At 38.6% G+C, this 21,533-nt stretch overlaps 1 protein-coding gene across 10 annotated transcripts in view; it reads right to left on the bottom strand.

Moving 5' to 3' along the window:
• The window catches only part of BLTP1 (bridge-like lipid transfer protein family member 1), a 233,691-nt gene that overhangs the window by 70,409 nt on the left and 141,749 nt on the right, over window positions 1-21,533 (bottom strand). For 9 of the 10 annotated variants that reach the window (XM_054029923.1, XM_054029925.1, XM_054029926.1 and 6 more), the window contains 9 exons: window positions 21,147-21,295; window positions 18,222-18,441; window positions 16,282-16,440; window positions 9,756-9,931; window positions 8,932-9,107; window positions 7,567-8,273; window positions 4,986-5,231; window positions 4,539-4,632; window positions 2,771-2,821 (listed from right to left, as the gene is read on the bottom strand). In XM_054029923.1, coding sequence (XP_053885898.1) covers window positions 2,771-2,821; window positions 4,539-4,632; window positions 4,986-5,231; window positions 7,567-8,273; window positions 8,932-9,107; window positions 9,756-9,931; window positions 16,282-16,440; window positions 18,222-18,441; window positions 21,147-21,295 — 1,978 coding nt within the window. The remainder of the gene's footprint in view (window positions 1-2,770; window positions 2,822-4,538; window positions 4,633-4,985; window positions 5,232-7,566; window positions 8,274-8,931; window positions 9,108-9,755; window positions 9,932-16,281; window positions 16,441-18,221; window positions 18,442-21,146; window positions 21,296-21,533) is intronic. The other variant, XM_054029927.1, reaches the window with a different exon arrangement.

The raw sequence follows: 21,533 nt of genomic DNA, 5'->3' as shown, positions 1-21,533 counted from the left end.
TAAAATAAAATTAAAATGCAGAGCCCCCCAGACCGGTGACCATGACCTGGGCAGTGTGAGTGCCACTGAAAATCAGCTTGCATGCCACCTTTGGCACGCATGCCATAGGTTGCCTACCCCTGGCTTACACTATTATGGTTTAATACATATGATAGGAATATAATTTAGAAGAGGCAATATATTAGCAATATAGTTTGCCAATTAGTATAGAATTAAATTTTCAACTTTCATCTCAGATGATTTGAGCAGCAATTTCTTCTCAGGGGTATAACTAATATTCCTCACAGTATTAACATTATAATGATAAAGTTAAGAGGAAAAATGGGATTTAATTTTTGGGCAACCTGATCTCACAGTATTTATGTAATTCTCTTCACAGGGTTAATGTTAAAGTAATTAAAAGTTATTTCAAGTGTTATTCTCCAACACTATGCCCAAGGCCTAGCTAGCTCAAAGAACCCAAGAGGTGAGAGTACAACAAAGGCAGTGTTTTTTCTGCTCATAGCAGGAGAAAACTGTCACTCTAATTCAATTAGAGGCCTTCCAAACATCTGTTTTAACACTAGTTTAACAGATTAAGAATAGATATTGCTGGGAGTTGAAAGAAGTTCTTGTTCAGGATCCCATGGCTAGAAGGAAGGCAGCAGCTTTAAGGGAACCAGATCGTCATTGATTAAAATTCAGGGGTAGAGAGGGTTGTTTAATTTTATTATAAAGTGCTCTCTCAGAAACGTGGAAGACATTTCCAAGGAGGAAAAGTCCCAATTTGTTCATTAATGTTTTCAGAACAGTATTAGGCAAATATGCTTTCCTTTAAAAGTGGGTATGTGTGTTTTGTTCTAGCTTTTAAAAAATTAAAAAAATATAAAACACATATGGGCCAATACAAAATAATACCACTCTGTTTATGTTAGCGTTCCCATACATCTCATTCCAAGCAGAAATTAACAGGGGGGCAGAATTACGTTCCATAGCTATGTCTTTCCCTCAACCACTCAACACTCCAGCACCATAAGGCAACTAGCTGTGAGTCAGCCCATAACACATTCCTTACATCAATGTTTCAAAAAATTGATTCAACTAGCTGTTCAATCATCATCAGTGTAACTCTCAGCATGAAGGAACAATGAAGCAGTTTCCCCAATCTATGCCAAGACACCAACACAATCATCCACTAGACAATTTGCTGAAAAAGTAAGTGTCATAGTCAGCATTAAAATATTCACTGTTCGATTCTATGATAAAAAAATTCCCAGTTTAAAAACAACATCTGAATGAACACCCTGTCTTGGTGCTGAAACATGAGCAGTATTTCTAATACAATTTAAAGAAAAGCATTAAGCTAATGTACCAGAAGGGCATGCATTATACATCTAACAAAAAAATGTATATAGCACTAGAGCTAGCTCAATATTATGCAAATGTTACTAAACAACACTGAAGCTATTCACCAAATAATTCATTCAAGTAGTAGTTTTTGTGGTATTGGATCAGTTCTGTAGATTGTCATTCTAAAAGGGAACAGCTGGAAAGTGATTTGGCAAACAGGAACTCATAGCTCTATGGGAAAACCTATGGAAGTAGGCTGAAGGGGAGAAAATTGCTGCAAGGTTCCATTCTGCAGTACTTCCTGAACCAGTTAAACTGGCCCGAGGAAGAACTGGATGGGAGAAGGAGGAAGAGGGAAAAGATGGGAAGGGTTTCCCTACCATCAAACAGGCTACAGTGCCAGTCCCCAACCCCCACAGAACTTGGGGGAAATTAGAAAGGAGAATTCAGCAGCAGGCCATCTGTTATCTACATGGAGGCTCCATGCCATATCTGTATCCCACAGCATTATCCCCACCCCTCACATCCCCAGACTTCTGCATATGGAGTTGCCCCACAAAGGTATGTGGGGTTGATCAGTGGTAAGAAGGGACTCCCCACCAAGTAGGTGTTTTGGAAAATACAGTTTCTGCCCATATTTACATTTTTGCCCTGATGTCTGCAGAGTCAATGAGGGACAGAAACTTGCAGGTTTGACCACTATCCTACTTCCCACCCCCAACCTTTTTTCTTGGTGTGAAGTCCCAGAGTTGTGGAAGACCTTCTTTGGGTCTGAGGACAGGGGAAAGGGAGGAAGTGAACATGAAGACAACATAGTCCATTTCTATATGGGAGGGGGAGACCCATGGGCACAGGGTCCCCTGTACATGTGGAAGTTAGGGCGTGGATTTGGAAGTGCTGTAAGTTTTAAATAGAACAGTATCTTTTAAAGATAACTAATGTGTGTACTTATAGTTTCAAATATTATTTAATTATTAGATGCAAGAATAAAGTAAGTAAAGACGAAGAGCCCATAGTGAAGTTAAAAAGAGTTATGTGACTGCAGTCAATAAGAGCAGGCCCACAGTGGGATAAGAATGGTCTAATTAACCTGTTCTCTTTACCTGGATCAGCACCATTTCATATCATTAAAACATATAATAGCAGCGTAAAGAACAGCCAAAGAATTAGGCTTTAATAGTTATTAAAACCAGTCTAGTTCTTCAGCAACTATAGCACAGTGCACACAATTGGGCAAAAGGGTAGACTGTTCAATGAACGCCCATAAATTTTCTTAATATAGAATTAGTGGACCATACTAACTAATTCAGAGTCTATTGTTTGGTAAGCTAGAATGTTATGAAGCAACAACTGGCTACACTCAAACACAGTAATAATGCAGCCTTTAACTACACGGCACAATGTTAATTGCAAGTCCATTAAACATAATAATATGACATACAGAAACTCTTGTTTGGCTGTGCTTGTTGGAGATGTAGGAAAATCCTCCAGTCTACAGATGAAGATTGAAGAGAAAGCAAGAAAAACAAAAAGCAAATAAAGAATAAACATTCATGCAAAATTAGTTAAATACTCGTAACCCAGAATATGACAAATTATCTAAAAATATATTAAATTTTAACAAGTTGACACTATGGTTTTTAGAAACTTTAGTAATTTTTCCCATTTTGTTGCATCCCTATTTTTCTGTGTGCAAGATCAGAGACACTGCATTGAACAGAAACATAAATTTCAGCCACCTTCTAAAGTATTCCATGGCTTACAGTTTAGAGCTTTTATCTACACTTGTTAAATATGTATGTACATTTAGCAATTTGGCTATGGACAATATCAATAGTAGGGGGTTTTAGTACAGAAAACAATATTACAATATTTAGTTAGAATTTATATAGTGTAGAGAACTGGACAAGAATTATTTTAAAAAATGAGACATGAGTGACTTTTCACATGAGACAGCCTCCTTAGCCATCTCATCATTATGCACATTTTAAAGGCCAAAATAGCATACTGAGGGTTACCCAACTAACATTGAGAAACAGCATGAAAGTGATTTACATTATGAAGAATTTTAATTTTATTTGTAGTGCTCTGCAACTCAAAAATAAAGAGATTCAAATGGAAAGGAAGTAAGAAAAATAAGCATGCACTTCTAACCTGAGTTTGTGAACATAGCAAAAGAGCAAACTACATGGATATTGAGCAAGTCATTCTAGATGTTCATGCTTAAAAGGTGATATTTTAAAAATTTGTCAGTTGTATGGGGTAAAGAACAGACCTAATAGAAGTAAAGTAATTTAAAAGACCATGCAACATGAGAGGTCAAAAAGTTCATCCTTTATGAAGCAAGAAGATCTCATAAGGGAAGAATCAGCATTAAAAGATTAAATACTCTGATTTAAGAACCTCTATGTATCATTCAGGAAAATTTCTAAACTTTAAAAGTAATTATTATAAACATTATAGAAATAACTACAGATACAGGTAATGTCATTTAGTCACTGTGTGTTCACAAAGCAGGAGAAAATTGCTCAAGAAAGCTATGATTTTGTGAAAAAATATTTTTATTCAATGAATCTATTTCCTACCATTTTTCACAATCCAACCATTCATTTATTTAGGCACTGATCCTGCAAACTCTTCTGCACACCCTTTGCTAATGGGCGTAGACCTACTGAAGTCCACAGGAGTATTCATATCTGTATAGTTAAGTACATGCCTAAGTGTTTAACTGATTGGGGCCATAGTTATAGATGACTGTACGTTCACCATAGCCCAAATACTGCTCATTGTACTCACATGAGTAGTCTCATTAACTTTTATGGAATTATTTATGTAATGTAAGCAGGATTTACTCCAAATACAAATGTTTGCACTTTATATTGTCTGGGCAAGAAAAATGGCTCTCACTATAAATGCTGTCATGAAACAAAAAAAGTATGCTTTAGTTAAAAAACCTTCTGTGTCTGTGTCTGTAAAAATTAGTTTTAGGAACCAGACTTGAGACCCATTCCAACAATGAGCTCTACATGGCTGCCCATAATGCTCTACTGACTTAAAGGGGACTGTGCATGGATTCAGACCTCATTATAAGATCAGGGCCGCAGCCTCCACAGTAAGTCCCATATATTTCTCTGTACGTACAGCTGACACTCCATTTCTATACAAATGTGTTTTTGTTATTTTTAAATTGTTTTTGGCTTCACACTTACTGGATATTTGGTGTAATTCCCTCCAGCAGAACAATGTTAACACCACCTATATGAGCAGTTGCACAAGTCTCAGTCATCTTTTGGTGCAGGACATCTTTAAGAGGAAAGAGAAAATACTTTAGAAATATTGGAATACAGTAAAATACTTCCATATATGTCAATTACTTACCAAAATACAGTACAAGCTAATGTAAACATCACAATGTTTGATAATTGTATTAAATAGTCTCACATTTAAACACTATCTGGTGAAGAAAAGTTGCTAAAATTTAAGCTACACTTTCATTTTCTAAAAGTATTTTCATTATATTTCAGTTTATTGAAGTTTTAAATAAGTTTACATAAAATATTGCTTATGTAACGTTTAGGTATTTTTACACACATCTGCTGTTGCCTTGCTGGAAGATGTTTACTAAGTGAAAGAAAAGCAAAAAGTTACTACGCCACCTTTCATTTTTTCTTTTAGTGTGAAACTTCCATGAATCCTCTTCAGCTCTGATTCCATTGTTAGTCCACCAATATCTGCTTCAAGGTGTGTGCGATTCACCATGCCTATTCCAAAGACTATTAGAGTCACGTGCTGAGGTTCGGAAGTAACCAGACTGCGTTTCCTCTGTGTCTTGCTCAAGCTGCTATTGTCCTGTTCGTTCTCAAACACAACTCTACATGCAGGTTCAGTAGGACTCCGAACACCTGCACAAATATATACCAATTATTCAGTGAGAATTTGAGTAAATTATCTATTGTGAAATCTATTTAAATTTGTATTTGAAACTAGGAATCTTTCCTGTATAAGAAGGCGATGTTCTGGCTAACCATTGGTATGTCACTCACATCAGTCCAGTAAGATTGTCACAACTGAGCAAAAACCAAGACACTAATGATAAAATAATAAATATAACTACTGATGATTTCATTATTGTACTGCTAACAATTGCTGATCCCTTTGAACTAAAAATATTTGCCGAACGTTACAGCCTAGAATGAGGATTTAATACACTGGCATGACTATTTGGCCACATAGCAGCTTTCATAATGAGCAGCAGCCATTGTGACTAGTTATTAGGCATAGCTCCCTCCACTTACAAAGTGGTATGAGTGATTTTAGACAGGTAACTCTCCTCCCCCCCACCCTCCAAAAAACAAAAAACCAAGAAAAACAGGAGAAATTTGCCCCCTTGGAATATTTCATCTTTAATTAGATTTCCTTAATATTTCTGGTTAGTTTAATGGCCAGAAAGTTTCTAATAATTTAGTTTTGGAGGAAAAGTTTCCTTTTAAACACTTTAAACATAACATTAAAAGAAATGTAATAATGGAATTTATATGTAGAGAATTATGGATATTATCATTTGCCAATTAAATGGATTTCCCTCACTTCCTCCATATCTAGTGGAAGCACTGACATCAATATAACACTTTGTCCTGCTTTTAGGTTTTACATTTTAAATAATTTTTTTTTTTTTACAAAATGCAATATAGAAGTCTATGACCTATCACTTGAAGTGCCAAACACATTTCTGATGATATATAATTCAATAATAAATGTTCATCAACAAAAAGTAGTTTAGACATAAGGCCAATACTCAATTCTTAATTCACTTTGTTGTGTTCAGTGTTCAAATATACTGCAGTATACATGGGAAGATCACCCAACTTCTAAAGCATTGGAAGAAATGCTGTCCCCAATGAAGTCAATGATAGTTTGAGATCAATGGAGCAAGTATTTCACCATCTTTTCTTAAATTTAGACTTTTACAAAGGTTCTGAAGTTTTTCTCTTTGAAGTGACTGAGGGCTCATCTATACAGGGTGTCAGTACACACCAATGGGGTGTCAATTCTAGTTTGCATCAATATGTCGCACACTAACTGGCCTGTGTGAATCCTGCTGGTGTACACTAAAAGTTCTGTAGTGCATTAACCTAATCCTTTTTCACACAGTATGTGTGTAACATAAGACTATCTGAAATGGGACTCCAACCCAAGCCCTGAGTAAAAATGACCTCCTTACTCAACTTCTGTTCCTCCTTTGTATTAAGAATTATACCTACTCACTTTAGTAAAAAAGAAGCACTTGCTTTCCCATAGATGTTTTAGCTTTGCAAGTCTGATGCAAGCTGGAGTCTACCCTATTCTCACTTGATCAACAGAATTGTTAACTAAGTTTTAACTATAGAGACAAATTCACAGTGCAACCCATACGAAGACAACAAAGCTGCACAAGCATACCAGAGAGCAAAATTTGAAAACAATTGAGCTGAACACGTACCTAATGACAGAATTTGGTATCAAATTTGGAACAGAATGAAACTAGCTTGACTTTCTAATATCACATGGAGTTTGCAGAGTTGGCAAATCAGAAGTTTACTTGCAAACAGGAAACATTTTGTTTGGAAGTCAATAAGATGCCAACTTGAACTCAATAATTCTATTTTACAGTCATTTTTCTGAGCAGAACTACACAAATACTGACAACTTTTAGTAAATCATTTAGGAAAAAATCTTCCCATTTGTAAAATCTATCACAGGAGTGGCCAACCTGAGCCTGAGGAGGAGCCAGAATTTACCAATGTACATCGCCAGAGAGCCACAGTAATCCGTCAGCAGCCCCTCTATCAGTTCCCCCCCCCACCCCACTCCCAGCGCCTCCTGCCCACTGGCAGCCCTGCTGATTAGTGCCTCCCCCTCACTCCCCACAATTCCTGATCAGCTGTTTTGTGGAGTGTAGAAGGCTCGGAGGAGGCGGGGCGGAGGGGGAGGAGCGAGGGCACAGGAGGCTCAAGGGAGAGGGTGGGAAGAGGTGGAGTGGGGGCAGGGCCCATGGCAGTGAGCACCCCTCAGCACATTGGAAAGTTGGCGCCTGTAGCTTCAGCCATGGAGTCGGTGCCTATACAAGGAGCCACATACTAACTTCTGAAGAGCCGCGTGTAGCTCCGAAGCCACAGATTGGCCACCCCTGCTCTATCTGAATCCAGTACTACAAAAAACGGTGTAAATTAAATTATTTTCAACCCTAAAACATCTCACCTGTTGGCCCAAAAGTTTCAGACGATTTTTCTAAAATCCCTGTTGGATCAGAGATAAGTGAATAAAAATTCAGCAGTTTATACATATTTTGCCAGCACTCTGCAGATGGCTCACTCTGTTCTGACACTGTAATGGAATCTGAATCATCCATATGGATGGTCATGTGATCAACTACATCCTTTGAACCCTTCCTGGATACTTTAGAAGTTCTTCTTTCTGATCTCCCCAGAGAATTCTTGTTTCGAGATTCTTTTTTATTGTTCTCACTATTGGTTCTTTTGTTCTTTGCATTGTTTACTCTGCTGCCTCCATTGATGCTTCCTCGGGAGCTGCGGCTAAAGTCAGAAGAGCGAAAGTCTCTATGTTTACGGGTTTTAAAGGTAGGTGTTGGAGAGGCTGACCCAGCAGTGTATCTGCTAAGTTTGATGTCCGTCTGCGTGGCTTTAATATCATCTATCATTGTACTGAATTGATGAATAAGCCGAACCAGTGCCATATCTACGTGTTGGCTTATGGACTGGCAGGAAATTGTAAAATTACAGTGAAAAGTATTATAGTAACGCTTGTTCAGGTCATGAAAAGAAAGGGCATTGGTGGAGTTTTGGGGTGTACACATTGACTTCTCCATTACAACAGCACTAATGCTAAAAGTTTCCAACATCAATGCCGGTTTGAATTCAAGTGGGGGAAGATTGACGGCTCCTTGCCTGACAGAAAAAAGATAAAAGTTAAGGATTTTTAAAAAAGAGAAGGCCAGCATTAAATAGCTTTTATATAAAAAGTTCAATAAATTAGTAATATAACAACATTCAGTTCCTTCAGGAGATCACCTCTGCGCTATTGTTTATTAATTTTTACTATACAGTTTATCAATATTATACAATATATTGGCTACACGGTTCAATATTTTATTCTATGAAATGTGTAGTTTGATATGTAATTTGTCAATTTTACCATCCAGTTTTGTCTAAGAAGTTTTGCAAACAAGAAGTAATATAGTTTTATTCAGTAAATGACAATTACATTACAGGGTTGGAACATCCTAAACCCTGTTAACATCTCTACCTCCCATCCCCTTAGCCCCAGCTCCTCTCTCCAACCTTTCCTGTTGTAGACCTCAAACCTGCATAAGCAGCTGGATCTCTGAGGTTGCACCTATAGTTCTAAAAGTGAAATATGAAGATATCAAAATGCTTTGGATGTAGCTTTTCCAAGTGAAAGTAAATTAAAACTTAATGAAAGACTGTTTTCCCATTCTGTGAGGATGTGTTTCAGAAAGTCAAACCGAACTTGCAACGGTGAAAAAAGCAATTACTGTACTCTTACGCATATATATAATTTAAAAATAAATATTTGATAATATACCTTCGTGCTCTCTTGCTTTTTCTCTCTTTTGTTGTATCTGAATCAACAATGTCTGCCCTGAGACAGTCCAAAGTCCCTGAGAATGAAAGATACTCTCCGAAATACATTCTATAGCATAGTGGCACTGCATCTTGAGACTGAATTCCTGTATGGCTCAGAAGAGGTTTGAAAACAACCTATAAAAATATAAGATCTCTGAATTAGCTCTGTTGCCTGGAGATTTCTTATATTTCTGTTTCCTTGCTTCAGAAATGAGTTTTATTTTTTTGTAATTATTTATCATAAATCTAGGATAGTTGTGATAGGCCCACTATATACATTGTAAAATAAAAAAGATTTTCCTTTTAAACTTAATTCAATTTGTATTGCTGTTAAAAAGTACAAATCCAAGATTTAGACAGAGAAGAAATGTAGTGAACCTATTTATTCCAAAAAGCCCAGTAAAACTCCTATGCAGCATGTTTACCTCAGCTACTGGTTGCTTTAAATTTAAAGCTGGACGAGGGGGTTCCATCCAATTGCAGCCCCAGCTTTCTAACTGGACAAGGAAATAAGTCTGCAGAGGAAGACCCTCCACACAAAGGACCCAAATTCAGTTTATTAAAAATCCCCTAGCTCTTCAGATTTAAAGGAAAATGCCCTTTTAGTCCTCACTCATGAAAACATTAGGAGACTCTCACAAAGCTTGCTTGGGACTTCTGTCCCCACAAGGTTATACTGTTGGATACAATACAAGGTAGAACAATATAATCACCTGACGTTTTACTTTGTTTTATCAAACGTTTTTTCCTCCCAACAAACTCCAAAACTCATTAAATACCCACCTGCGCATCTGCAAGTTGAACAGCAGGAAATCCCTGGTTACCCTCTTCTACACCTGCAATGTCATCCTGACTGGTGCTATGCTGAGAATGTGTCCCATCCAAAGTGTTCTGGTCACTAGACAGAACTGTATTGAAGTCTGAAGCAGAGGGTATTGTAGGAAGATTGGGTGCAACACCTACAAAATAAATCCCTGTATGAACACTCCATAACACCCAGCAAGTCATAACACTAAGTGAGTCTACACTGTCTAGACAAAGAATAAAACTCACAATAAAAAGGATAGTTATGTAGAAACAAGTGGAATACTCAGAAGTCAAGTTGTAGCCTTGTTGATCGCAGGATCTTAAGAGAAACAAGGTGGGTGAGGTAATATCTTTTATTGGACCAACTTCTGTTAGTGAGAGAGAGAGAAGCTTTTGAGTCACCTAAAGCTTTTCAGTCCTCCTTCTACTGACCTCAGGAGAGCTTTGTGGGGCTCGAAAGCTTCTCTCTCTCTCTCTCACATTCAGAAGTTAGTCCAATAAAAAGATATTACTTCATCCACATTGTCTCATTACAAGTCAAGGTTTTTACTAGGCTGCTAACATTAGAAAAGAGCTTTTCAAAGAGTGCTTTGAGTTACCATGTATCAGAGGGGTAGCCGTGTTAGTCTGAATCTGTAAAAAGCAAGGCCCTGTGTTTGAATGTGATTTAGAACCCACCTCAGCGCAAAGGGATTGATCACTAGTCTTGTTAGGTAGAGATGCAGAGACAAGTACTCCCTTGCACTAATGACTCATGCACTAGTTTGATGAGTACAATGCTTGTTGCAGGACCACAATCAATAGGCCCATGTGGTGGGTAGTTACACTGATTTCAACCACACTTGCATGGAGCACAGGTCAAGACTGGCAAACTACATAACGTAGGTGACGCTATACGTCCCAGAAGCATGCAGCATTCTCTTACTGATGTTCTTCTGTGAGTTAGAAGATGGTTCATCAGGTTCCCTATGGTTTAGAATCTTTCTTGAAACCTTGAAATCTTGAAGATAAGGTTTTACTGACCTGGAATCTAATACAGCTCCTATAAACTCTGTCTTTTTAGTCAGAGTAAGTGTAGATTCTTTCTGTTGACTTTGAGGTCCAGTATGGCAAAGAGCTAAGTTTACTTGAACTGAGTAGTTTACCTACCGGTAGACCCCAGATCAACCTGTCTGCAGGATATAGATAGAACTGAACACCATTTTCCCTTAAGTGAACTGTATGACTACCAAGTATGTAGTGAACACACTGTGGAGTGGAAAGACGAAAGGGCAGAATCCTGTACTGGTAGTGAGAGATGTTCCTACCAGAAATCTGAGGTATGTCCTGTGACTCTGAAGTATGCTTTTGAGACTTCAAAAGTCCAGAATGGGAACACTAATTCCCTTCCTTCTTTGGGATGAGAATATAATAGAAATAAAACCCCCTGCCTCTGAACTCTTAGGGCATCCCTTCCACTACACCAAGATACAGGAGAGAGTCCACCATTGCTTCAATAGTATTTCATGAGAAGAGTCCCTGAATAAGAATTAGGAAGATGGTAGGGGGGTAGGAAAGGACTGAAATTGTATGCAATACCCATTTCTGATAATGTCAGATCCACTTATCCATAGTGAACCCAGTTCTAGGCTTCCTGGAAGAATCATAGAATATCAGGGTTGGAAGGGACCTCAGGAGGTCATCTAGTCCAACCCCCTGCTCAAAGCAGGACCAATCCCCAACTAAATCATTCCAGCCAGGGCTTTGTCAAGCCTGACGTTAAAAACCTCTAAGGAAGGAAATACCACCAAGAAGAAGAAGAAGGGGGGAAAAAAGCATTTCCCACAGTTTCACCAACCTCTAGACTGGTGAAAAACCTGATGTTGAGAGGAAGAAGTAGAGTACACCACAGCTGAAGAGGTCATCTGTGTTTGAACCTGTTCTTCTCTGTTGGTGGATCCAGTGCCTTCTGTGGGTTATTACAGTGTGCACTATAGGGATACAGTCTGAAAATTTGAGGTCTAGCTGGTTTTCTCTTTAGGGCTTACATATACAAGAGAATACAAAGTGGCTCTAGAGTCCTTAATGAGTGGAGGGCCTTGTTGGTCTATGAGTTGAAAAGATCACAGCCCTTGAATGGAAGGGCCTCTGTTTTGGTTTGGACGTGCCTAGATGTTTGATTATTGGAGCTAGGAGAATCTCTTTACCACCACATACGTTGCAATGGTGTATGTGGATACATCCAAAACAGTATTCAGTGAAGGTCAAGATATCAGCAAGCATGACAGATAGTAATTCTTCCCTGTATCCTTGTTGAAGTCCTTATTAACAGACCATTTGTCCTAAGGTAGATACTAGGTGTTTCTCACAAAATATAATTATTTGGTAATGTCCATCTGGAGACCAGCAGAGGAGTAGACTTTTCTGCCAAAGAGATCCAGTCTTTTAACAGACCTCTTCCCTTGGTGGTGTATGAGGAGGCCCTGGTTGCTTGGGTCTTCCCTGAATAGCCACTATGACAAGTGGATGTGAATAAAAGTACACAAAGCCCTTGGGAAGAACTTGGTACTGTCTATTTTCCCTCTAAGAAATGGCAGGTATTGATGTTAGAGTGTGCCACAAGTCTTTTACAGGCTTTAACAATCCCTCCCTTAATAGACAATGGTGAATCTACCAAGCATGGAAGGGGCCAAAATACCAGGGAGCCTGTTTCTTGTGAGAACCATCCCTTCTCCTGCTCAAAGTCTCTACCTGACTCCCAGTCTGATGCCCATGAAGGAGAAAGGACATCTTTGGCACCAGAACACTGCTGGCCAAATGAATCTGCTCTCATGCACATGTACACCAAGACTAGAATACATGTGGACAAACAAAGAAAAACTGACTAATTTGAATTTCAACCGTCTAACTCCTATTAAAAGCCCACAATAATATTTGTATTTTTTTAAAATATGGCATTATTGTAAACTGCATTAATATGTGCTAGTTTTAAACAGTCAAAAAATATTTAGCCACACATTTCACAGAAGGATAATGATCTTTAGCACTGCCACACATGCATGCTTTTAGTTTTGAATTCAAAACTTACACCACTGCTCATTATCATCCCCAATAACATGCATTTTATTTAAGCAAGATTCACTAACTAAATTACTCTTCTCTATCCATATATGCTGCATGTAATGGTATAATTGTAGATATCACCACACACCTTTTACAGAGGAAAATTTTGATAGAGCCATGTCTCTGGGCCATAGAATTATATCTACAGCAATTTCAGGAATCTGAATTTGTGACCAAATTATTGTGGTTTAAACAAACAAATGAGGGGAAAACAGTGGACATGTTATTCCTTGACTTTAGCAAAGCTTTTGATATGGTCTCCCACAGTATTCTTGCCGGCAAGTTAAAGAAGTATGGGCTGGATGAATGGACTATAAGGTGGATAGAAAGCTGGCTAGATCGTCGGGCTCAATGGGTAGTGATCAATGGCTCCATGTCTAGTTGGCAGCCGGTATCAAGCAGAGTGCCCCAAGGGTCAGTCCTGGAGCCGGTTTTGTTCAATATCTTCATTAATGATCTGGAGGATGGCATGGACTGCACCCTCAGCAAGCTTGCAGAGGACACTAAACTGGGAGGAGAGGTAGATATGCTGGAGGGACCTAGACAACTTAGAGGATTGGGCCAAAAGAAATCTGATGAGGTTCAACAAGGACAAGTGCAGAGTCAGAAGAATCCCATGCACTGCTACAAACTAGGGACCGAATGGCTAGGCAGCAGTTCTGCAGAAAAGCACCTAGGGGTTACAGTGGACGAGAAGCAGGATATGAATCAACAGTGTGACCTTGTGGCCAAGAAGGCTAACAGCATTTTGGGCTGTATAAGTAGGGGCATTGCCAGCAGATCGAGGGATATGATCATTCCCCTCAATTCAACATTGGTGAGGCCTCATCTGGAGTACTGTCCAGTTTTGGGCCCCACACTACAAGAAGGATGTGGAAAAATTGGAAAGAGTCCAGAGGAGGGCAACAAAAATGATTAGGGGGCTGGAGCACATGACTTATGAGGAGAGGCTGAGGGAACTGGGATTGTTTAGTCTGCAGAAGAGAAGAATGAGGGAGGATTTGATAGCTGCTTTCAATTACTTGAAAGAGGATTCCAAAGAGGATGGATCTAGACCAGTGGTTTCCAAACTGGTGTTCGTGAACCCCTGGGGGTTCACGAAATGTTACAGGGGGTTCTTGAGAAAAAATTCCTTAAAGGCAGCCAGAGCTGTCCCTAGGGACCCCGGGCAGCATGGGCCCAGCAGCCCAGAGCCCTTAGACTTCCAAGAGCTAAGCAGATCAAAGCAAGCATATCTATCACACTAAGGAGATTTAAACTTCAAGACTCCTTATAAGAAATGGAAAGGGGAGGTGGATATTTTTTGCTGTTCTTAAAATTAAATAGGCAGCTAGTGTTGTTTTTAAAAGTATTATGAAGAACAAATTTAAGCTTTGTTGTAACATGTGGTGTTTGCCTGGACTGCTCAAGACCTGAATGCTTGTGTAGGAGGAACTCTTTGAGGTGGCTTCTTAAATACTTTCATGCTGTTTCACATCTGATAATCCTTGATGAAACATAGGATCCTTGTCTTATAACAGGCTTATTCAAAGTGATACAAGCTACGAAAGTGAGATCTTGGAAGAGAATGGCCCTTTTCATAATGTAATAAAATACTGTAATGATAAATAATTAATAATAAATAGTGGGTAATAAACATGTCATAAAAACAAATTTTATATTTCCAAGATCACTGCTTTTATAATTTATACTCACGTAAAGGAGAAAATCCCTGGAAATGTTCATTTTTAGGAAGTGGTTCGCGAGACTTGACATTTTATTGAAAGGGGTTCACAGGTTGATAAAGTTTGGGAACCACTGATCTAGACTGTTCTCAGTGGTACCAGATGACAGAACAAGGAGTAATGGTCTCAAGTTGCAGTGGGGGAGGTTTAGGTTGGATATTAGGAAAAACTTTTTCACTAGGAGGGTGGTGAAGCACTGGAATGTGTTACCTAGGCAGGTGGTGGAATATACTTCCTTAGAGGTTTTTAAGGTCAGGCTTGACAAAGCCCTGGCTGGGATGATTTAGTTGGGGATTGGTCCTGCTTTGAGCAGGGGGTTGGACTAGATGACCTCCTAAGGTCCCTTCCAATCCTGATATTCTAGGATTCTAAATAAACTCATGCTATTAAATACTATACAACTAAAGCAACTGTTTAACAAAGATCTTTTAAAATCAAGTTCACAACATTCCTACTTTGTGGTTCTTTTCACAGAATAGCAGATTACAGATTTAACAGGTTACAGAATCAGAGTCATAGTGGGTGAACACCTTCACGCACATGTAATGTTAAGCACTCACAATGTGTTTGCAGGATTGGGCCACGTATTTATTCAACCATAACATAATTACAAGGTAATAATTATATTCTGAGATTAACAAAGAGAGGCTAAAGGACAGTTAATAAATTAAAAAAGGAGGAACCTTCAAATTATTAATAGAAAAACTGAAAATTAAAATATTCACATTTGAAGATTATGAACAAGGGAAGGATTACAAAAGGACTATGGAAAGACCAGTAATCTGCTGTAAATTATCTTGTTTAATGTGTTTTAGCACATTTTTTAATCCTTCAATCCCATCTCTCCTTTCTCTTTCCCGCCTTCATTCCCTCTCATGTCCTCTCACTACCTTTCCTTCAGGTTAAAGCTCGTCTTTCTCAAAACAGAAGAAATATGTTTGGTTATATTTAGCTTCAAAACTGAACAGGGAGAAAGAGGATCTGTTTTTCCTGTGTAAACTAACATATACACAAAAATAAGAACTTTATTGTGCAGACAAGAGCCTTGCTGACAAAAGAGGAAAGTATGAAAAGAAAGGTCTGCAACACACTGACATCTGAAAGTTTCCCATTAATTCCTTGGGAGCAGAACTGAGCCTGAAGAAAGGAAATAAAGGGTTTTCAGGCTTTTTTTTTTTTTTTTTTTAAAGCTATCTTTCAGCAGTTCGACAACTCTGCCTTCTTTCCTTTAGGAGTTATCTTGTTTTCTTTCATGCATATTTTTTTCGGAGTTTGAGACTCTGAGGGAGTTTTTCAGAAGTGAGACTTTGAGGGAACCATGTTTGGATGACATGCAGCTTGAAAATGCTGAATAAAGAGCCAGTCTGGACAGAAGCCAGAATACAGAGATTTGCATGTTATGTAAAGGCTGTTTTATGACATCCATCACTGTAATATTTAAGTGCTACAAATACACTAATGCATTTATGCTACCACCACTTCTTTGATATAAAGAAGTATTACTAACTCCATTTTATAGAGGAGGAACAATAAAAATTAGCATATGGTAAGGAAAGATAGGAAATAGACTGATCATGCAAATCAAATACCCAGCACCAGAATGCAAGGAATTGCATAACTCAGGGAAAACTGATAACTATGCAATATCTTTGAAGTCCAATCATAGTTAACAATACCTGTTGGAAGGCTATTGTGTCCAGATTTGGTGTTGGGAGACTCTTGCACTACACCTCCTCTGTTGCCAACAGCATTTGACATCCAGTTATAGAAACTCACAGATGATGGTTCAGACAACAAAGGATGTTCAGATAACATGTCGGTGGCCACAGTATTTCCTGTATTAATAAATCAGTAAAGTTTTAAAGACCACAACACCAAAATTACGGTGTAAAATTGGTACACAACATAGGTATCTTGATAATGGAAAACAGGTGAGGTACCTTTACTGTTAGCTTATTCCGATATATAGGAATTCCTCAAGGGATATTCCAGAAAGGTATAAAAAAATAGTCAGACAGCACTCTTGCAAACTACTGGTGCTGGGGAAGTCCACCCCAACCCTAGGCTTCAGAGCCTGAGCTCCAGCCCGAGCTGCAACTTCAAAGTGCTTTCCATACAGCTATTTTTAGAGCACTAGCCCCACTAACCCCAATATGTCAAAATGGGCTTGAAGGCTCATTCCAAAATGCTGTGTGTACACACACACACGCACACACTAGTAAGAATATATAAAATTAAAGCTTTTTTTAAAAAATTGTAATTATTTGGTTGTCATCTTCTCCCCCAACCTTCCATACTTCAGAGTAGGCGTGATCAAAGACAAGCAACATGAAGACCTTACAAGATCTTACTACTGTAAAGCACCTAGTACATGAAGGCCTCAGTCCTGTTCAGAGCCTCCAACTGCTACCATAAAAACAACAGGAATGGTAACAAGCAGAGAGTCAGGAAATACAAAGTTAATCTTCTCAGTACCAGGGCTTTGGAGCTGTGCTCCGGCTCCGCTCCAGTTCCAGGCAGAAACCTGCAGCTGCACTGCTCTGGAGCTGCTCCACGCGCTGCTCCAAAGCCCTGCTCAGTACGGTATTGTTTTAATTTTTTTATTTCTGCTTTTCCACTGAAACCACAGATTTATAGTATACGTTTTGATACTAATTTTCAAATTACAGGATGTGCAGTGAGAATTAATGTTATGTACTTCCAGACTCTTACTTTAAAATTAACAACTTTAATGATGCATTTTTACATATTTATTTTGCTTTTTGGCTTTGGGCATTTTTTTTTAACACAGAGCTAAAGGTAAGTGTTAGCATTTAAAACTGAGATCTTCATTTTGTGAGGTGCTCATGTAGGCAGATTTCTTCAAAATCACCCAGTTGCTAAACAACATATGTGTTCAGCTCCCCTTCAGATCAGCCATTCCTGGTGACAGAGACACTATGTAGAGGCAGCAGAGACAAAGGAGGAGAGAACAAGGGCTAATCTACACTACCGCAGTCCATCAGCACAGCTGCATCAATGCAGCTGAGCCCGCTGTAGCGTGTCTGGTGAAGATGCACTATGCCAATGGGAGAACGCTCTCCCATCGGCATCATTACTCCACATCAATGAGAGGCTCTCCCACTGACATAGCATGGTGTAGACACCACTTTAAGTCCATGTAATTTATGTCGCTCAGGGGGTGGCTTTTTCACACCCTTAAGTCAATATAAGTTATGTTGCTTAAGTGGTAGTGTAGACAAGCCCCAAGCGAGCAAAAAAGAAACAGAGCAGCTGACTGACGGGGAGGGACAGAAGGCAAGAAGGTGAGCAGCAACACACACACACACACACACACACACACACACACAGAGAAAATACCATTCTTGGAAAGAGACCAGACATGCAAAATTTCAGTTCAAAATTCTATTTTTTCATAACGTTATAAGAATGTAAAGATATAGGGGGTGGGAGGACTAAAATATAGCAGTCACCACTAGGCACTGCTTTAATAACCTTACTGCTTCTTTAGAAAGTCAGAAGATAAATATCCTAACACCTTTGGGAAAGCATTGCTTCTTTTTTGATGATTCATAAATTAAGCTGAAAAAATCCAAAGACATAGCATGTACAGTACCTGTTCTTGTTAAAGAACTACTTTTAACTGCTGTAGTACTTCTTTGAGGAGTCCCTTCAAGAAGATTATGCAAACTAGGAAAACTTCCAGTAAGATAGCTGAGTAGGCTCTCTTTTCTCGGACTTTCCTTGACTGGCATTCCAGAACGGCCAACATGCACTGGTGAATCCGTGGCTGTGTCCCCACTAGTATAGCTCAAGGATTGGTAAGGATGTATACCCTTTCACACACAAAACACAAAACACTAAATGCTAAGTAATCTATGGACATATAACAAAATCAAAATAAAGTAATTATTAAGTGCTATGAACACTTTATTAAGCCTGAACACAAGACCAGAATCCAGAAACTCAGGGATCATAATCTGGCTCTGATACTAACTCTTTTGGCAGTCTTAGACAAGTTACATCCTCTTTCCCTCTTTCCACAATTTGCACTTGCCCCACCTCACAAGCGTGTTGTGTAGAATTCTTAGTTATACTGCACTCCAAAGATGAAAAAAGTGCTATGATTTTGTGTGTGAGACACCTTAATTAAAAAGCAAAGTATGTAAACTTTTAGCACCAGGAATCATGGGTAGGTAACCAATGTTGAATTTAACTAAAGGAAGTTTGTGGAAGGCACAGCAAAAACTGCTGAATATCCATCTAAACTGCAATTATATTTGTTTCTAATAGTCAATCTGGAAAAATGCAGGCCTAGAAGCATCATTTTTGTTGCAAAAGCATCATTAAAAAAAGCTTCATGCTGTCTAAGGTGCTGAAGCATAAACAGGTGGTTTAAAGAATCTCCAGAACTTTACCCAAACAGTAAAATTAATTACATTAATTAAATTAATTAAAAGTAAAATTAAGACTTTTTCCCTTAGAATTACTTTTCTAAAAACCATTTGTAGAATAGTTTCCCAAAGCAGGCACGCTTTACTATTACTGAATGACACTTTATCAAACATGGAATCATTAGGTAATGATGCCTAAAATCACATTCCTCTTGTCCATAACTGGACCTAATGCATGAGATCTTGTAACAGTTGAGACCAGAAAGTTAATTATATAACATATCATAGCTTTACCATACATCAGAAAGGTAACTTTTAATTCAGGTTTGTACATTACTTTTAAGATAAAAAGTTCCACATCAATGCTATGTTCTCAAAGTAACTCAAATCACAGCAGGAGATGTTAGTCAGCCTGTGCAATACTAGAGTTATTCGAGATGTGTTTCACTACGAGTGCTGAATTTCAGGTGTGTATGTGCCCCATGCATCTGTGATCAGAGATTTTCAATAGCTGTGCCCATTCAGTCCATGTATATGCTCCAGATATCCTCGTACTCCTTACCAAGGCGATATAGAGCTGCACAGATGAACCTCCCTCAGTTCCTTCTTTACTCTGAAGTTCCGTAAGATGAAACTCCGGAGCAGAAAGGAAGGAGGACAAATAGCGGTGTTGTAATAATGGGGCCTACAAATTTACCCTAATTGTGAGCTCAACTGTAAAAATTAAGCGAAAATTCATAAAAATGTCACAATAACTTATAACAAATGCTGACAAGAAAAGGTGCAAAAATGAGAAAGACCAAACTAGTGCAAACAAAAAGGCCTGCTGATATAATTCAAGGACTGTGTTAAGATTATTTTTGGTAAACAAGAGAAATACAGAACTGGAAACCAGTGAACCAAAAGCCGTGTGTCAGAAACTAGGTTTAGCTGGTGGACAATCAGCGAATGAGCCCTTCCTCCCAGCACACCGCTTATGGGGTCCTCAAAAAAAAAAAAAAAAAGACTGGGGGGGAGGGAGGAGGAGAGAACTGGCGATTGCAATGCTGGCTGACTGAAAGACAAGAAGGGGAGGGAGCGAACTCCAGCACCATGGAGCACTGTTTCCAAAAATCTCCAATTGAAGGTTCATGTGCACCTGAGGTGGAACACCCTTAGAGACACTACTCAAAGAACCACCATGAAGAACACTCTCTATGCTACCATTACTATGCCACTGTGCATATGGCTTAACCTGTTCACAGTAGTAACACAGACCTCTCCTTCTTCACTGCCAGAGCTTCTGTGACAATGGGGGTTAAATTAGAACATTTGTGGGTGGGGAGTTTGAATTCTCCACGTTCTTTAAAACTTAATTTTGTTTGTTTATATATATATATATAAATATATATATATATTTTCATAAACCATCAGTTTGTGGGAGGTAAGATGAAATCATTTATGGAAAAGGGATATCCACAATCAGAGTCCATCTACAAAAATATATCCCATTAGTTTAAGGGTGATTTGTCGCAATAATCATGTGGAGAACTCTTACTACTGTTAAAGTTAGAAGACAATACTAGCATTGAGGCTACAATCAGAGTACCATGAGAACAAACTTTTTACTATTATCCTCAGAACAAGAATTGCTTTTAGCTAATACCATCACTGGAACCAAAATCAAGGAAGAACTCTTTCTAAGAATATCCAGATTATTTATTTGCAGAAAATGTGATAGGGTTCTGCAGTATAATACCATCAGTGACAGCAGACTTGATATATCATATTCCTAAATTGCACGTTCTAGCCAAAAATTTCCAAATTGTGCACACAACCACATATTTTATCCTAAATATTACTCGTGTGCACCCCTACATTTTGGAATCCACAATTTAATGGTCTGTTTTTGAAAGTGGGGACCTAGAGTTAACTGCTGGCGGGAGAGGGGGAAGAAAAGGGGAGGAGAGAAGAAAACTACAGTGATTAAATAATGTAACTCTTTTCTACAGTATAATGAACATGGCTCAATTGCATAGTATGCATTATATTGGTTAGTGTTTAATCCAGGTGAAAATTATTTTGGGGACATAAAATCAAATTTAAAATAAATTGCAAACAAAACACTTCTCTCCCCCCATATCTTCCAAGTTACAGTATAAACTTACCTTTATTTTCAGGGCAGAATCACTGTGAGTATGGGTCTTGGATAATTTCCTCATGATCTCAGCCCCAGTTACAGGCCCAGAAGAAACTCCAGCAGGTGGAGGACGGTTAGCTGTTCCTTCTAGGAGCATTGTGTGTTCACTGACTGTAGCTGAACCATGTAACAATTGTACAAATTAACTACATGTTAAACAAGTCCAAGAGTATCTATTATTATGTACGCTTATTCCCAAACCATCGTGTACACATCCATGCTTTTGCATTTTGGCACACAGACGGCAGAGAGACTGACCTAAGCAAAATCTAAAATAACAAAACCCCAAGCATGTGCCAGCTGGCATTTATACAAGAGTATAATGCAGTTGTCAAGCATGTTTTAAAACTACACT

This window comes from Malaclemys terrapin, chromosome 5 (assembly GCF_027887155.1).
Source record: "Malaclemys terrapin pileata isolate rMalTer1 chromosome 5, rMalTer1.hap1, whole genome shotgun sequence".
Lineage (NCBI taxonomy): Eukaryota > Metazoa > Chordata > Testudines > Emydidae > Malaclemys > Malaclemys terrapin.
This window is presented reverse-complemented; position numbering and strand designations above follow the sequence as displayed.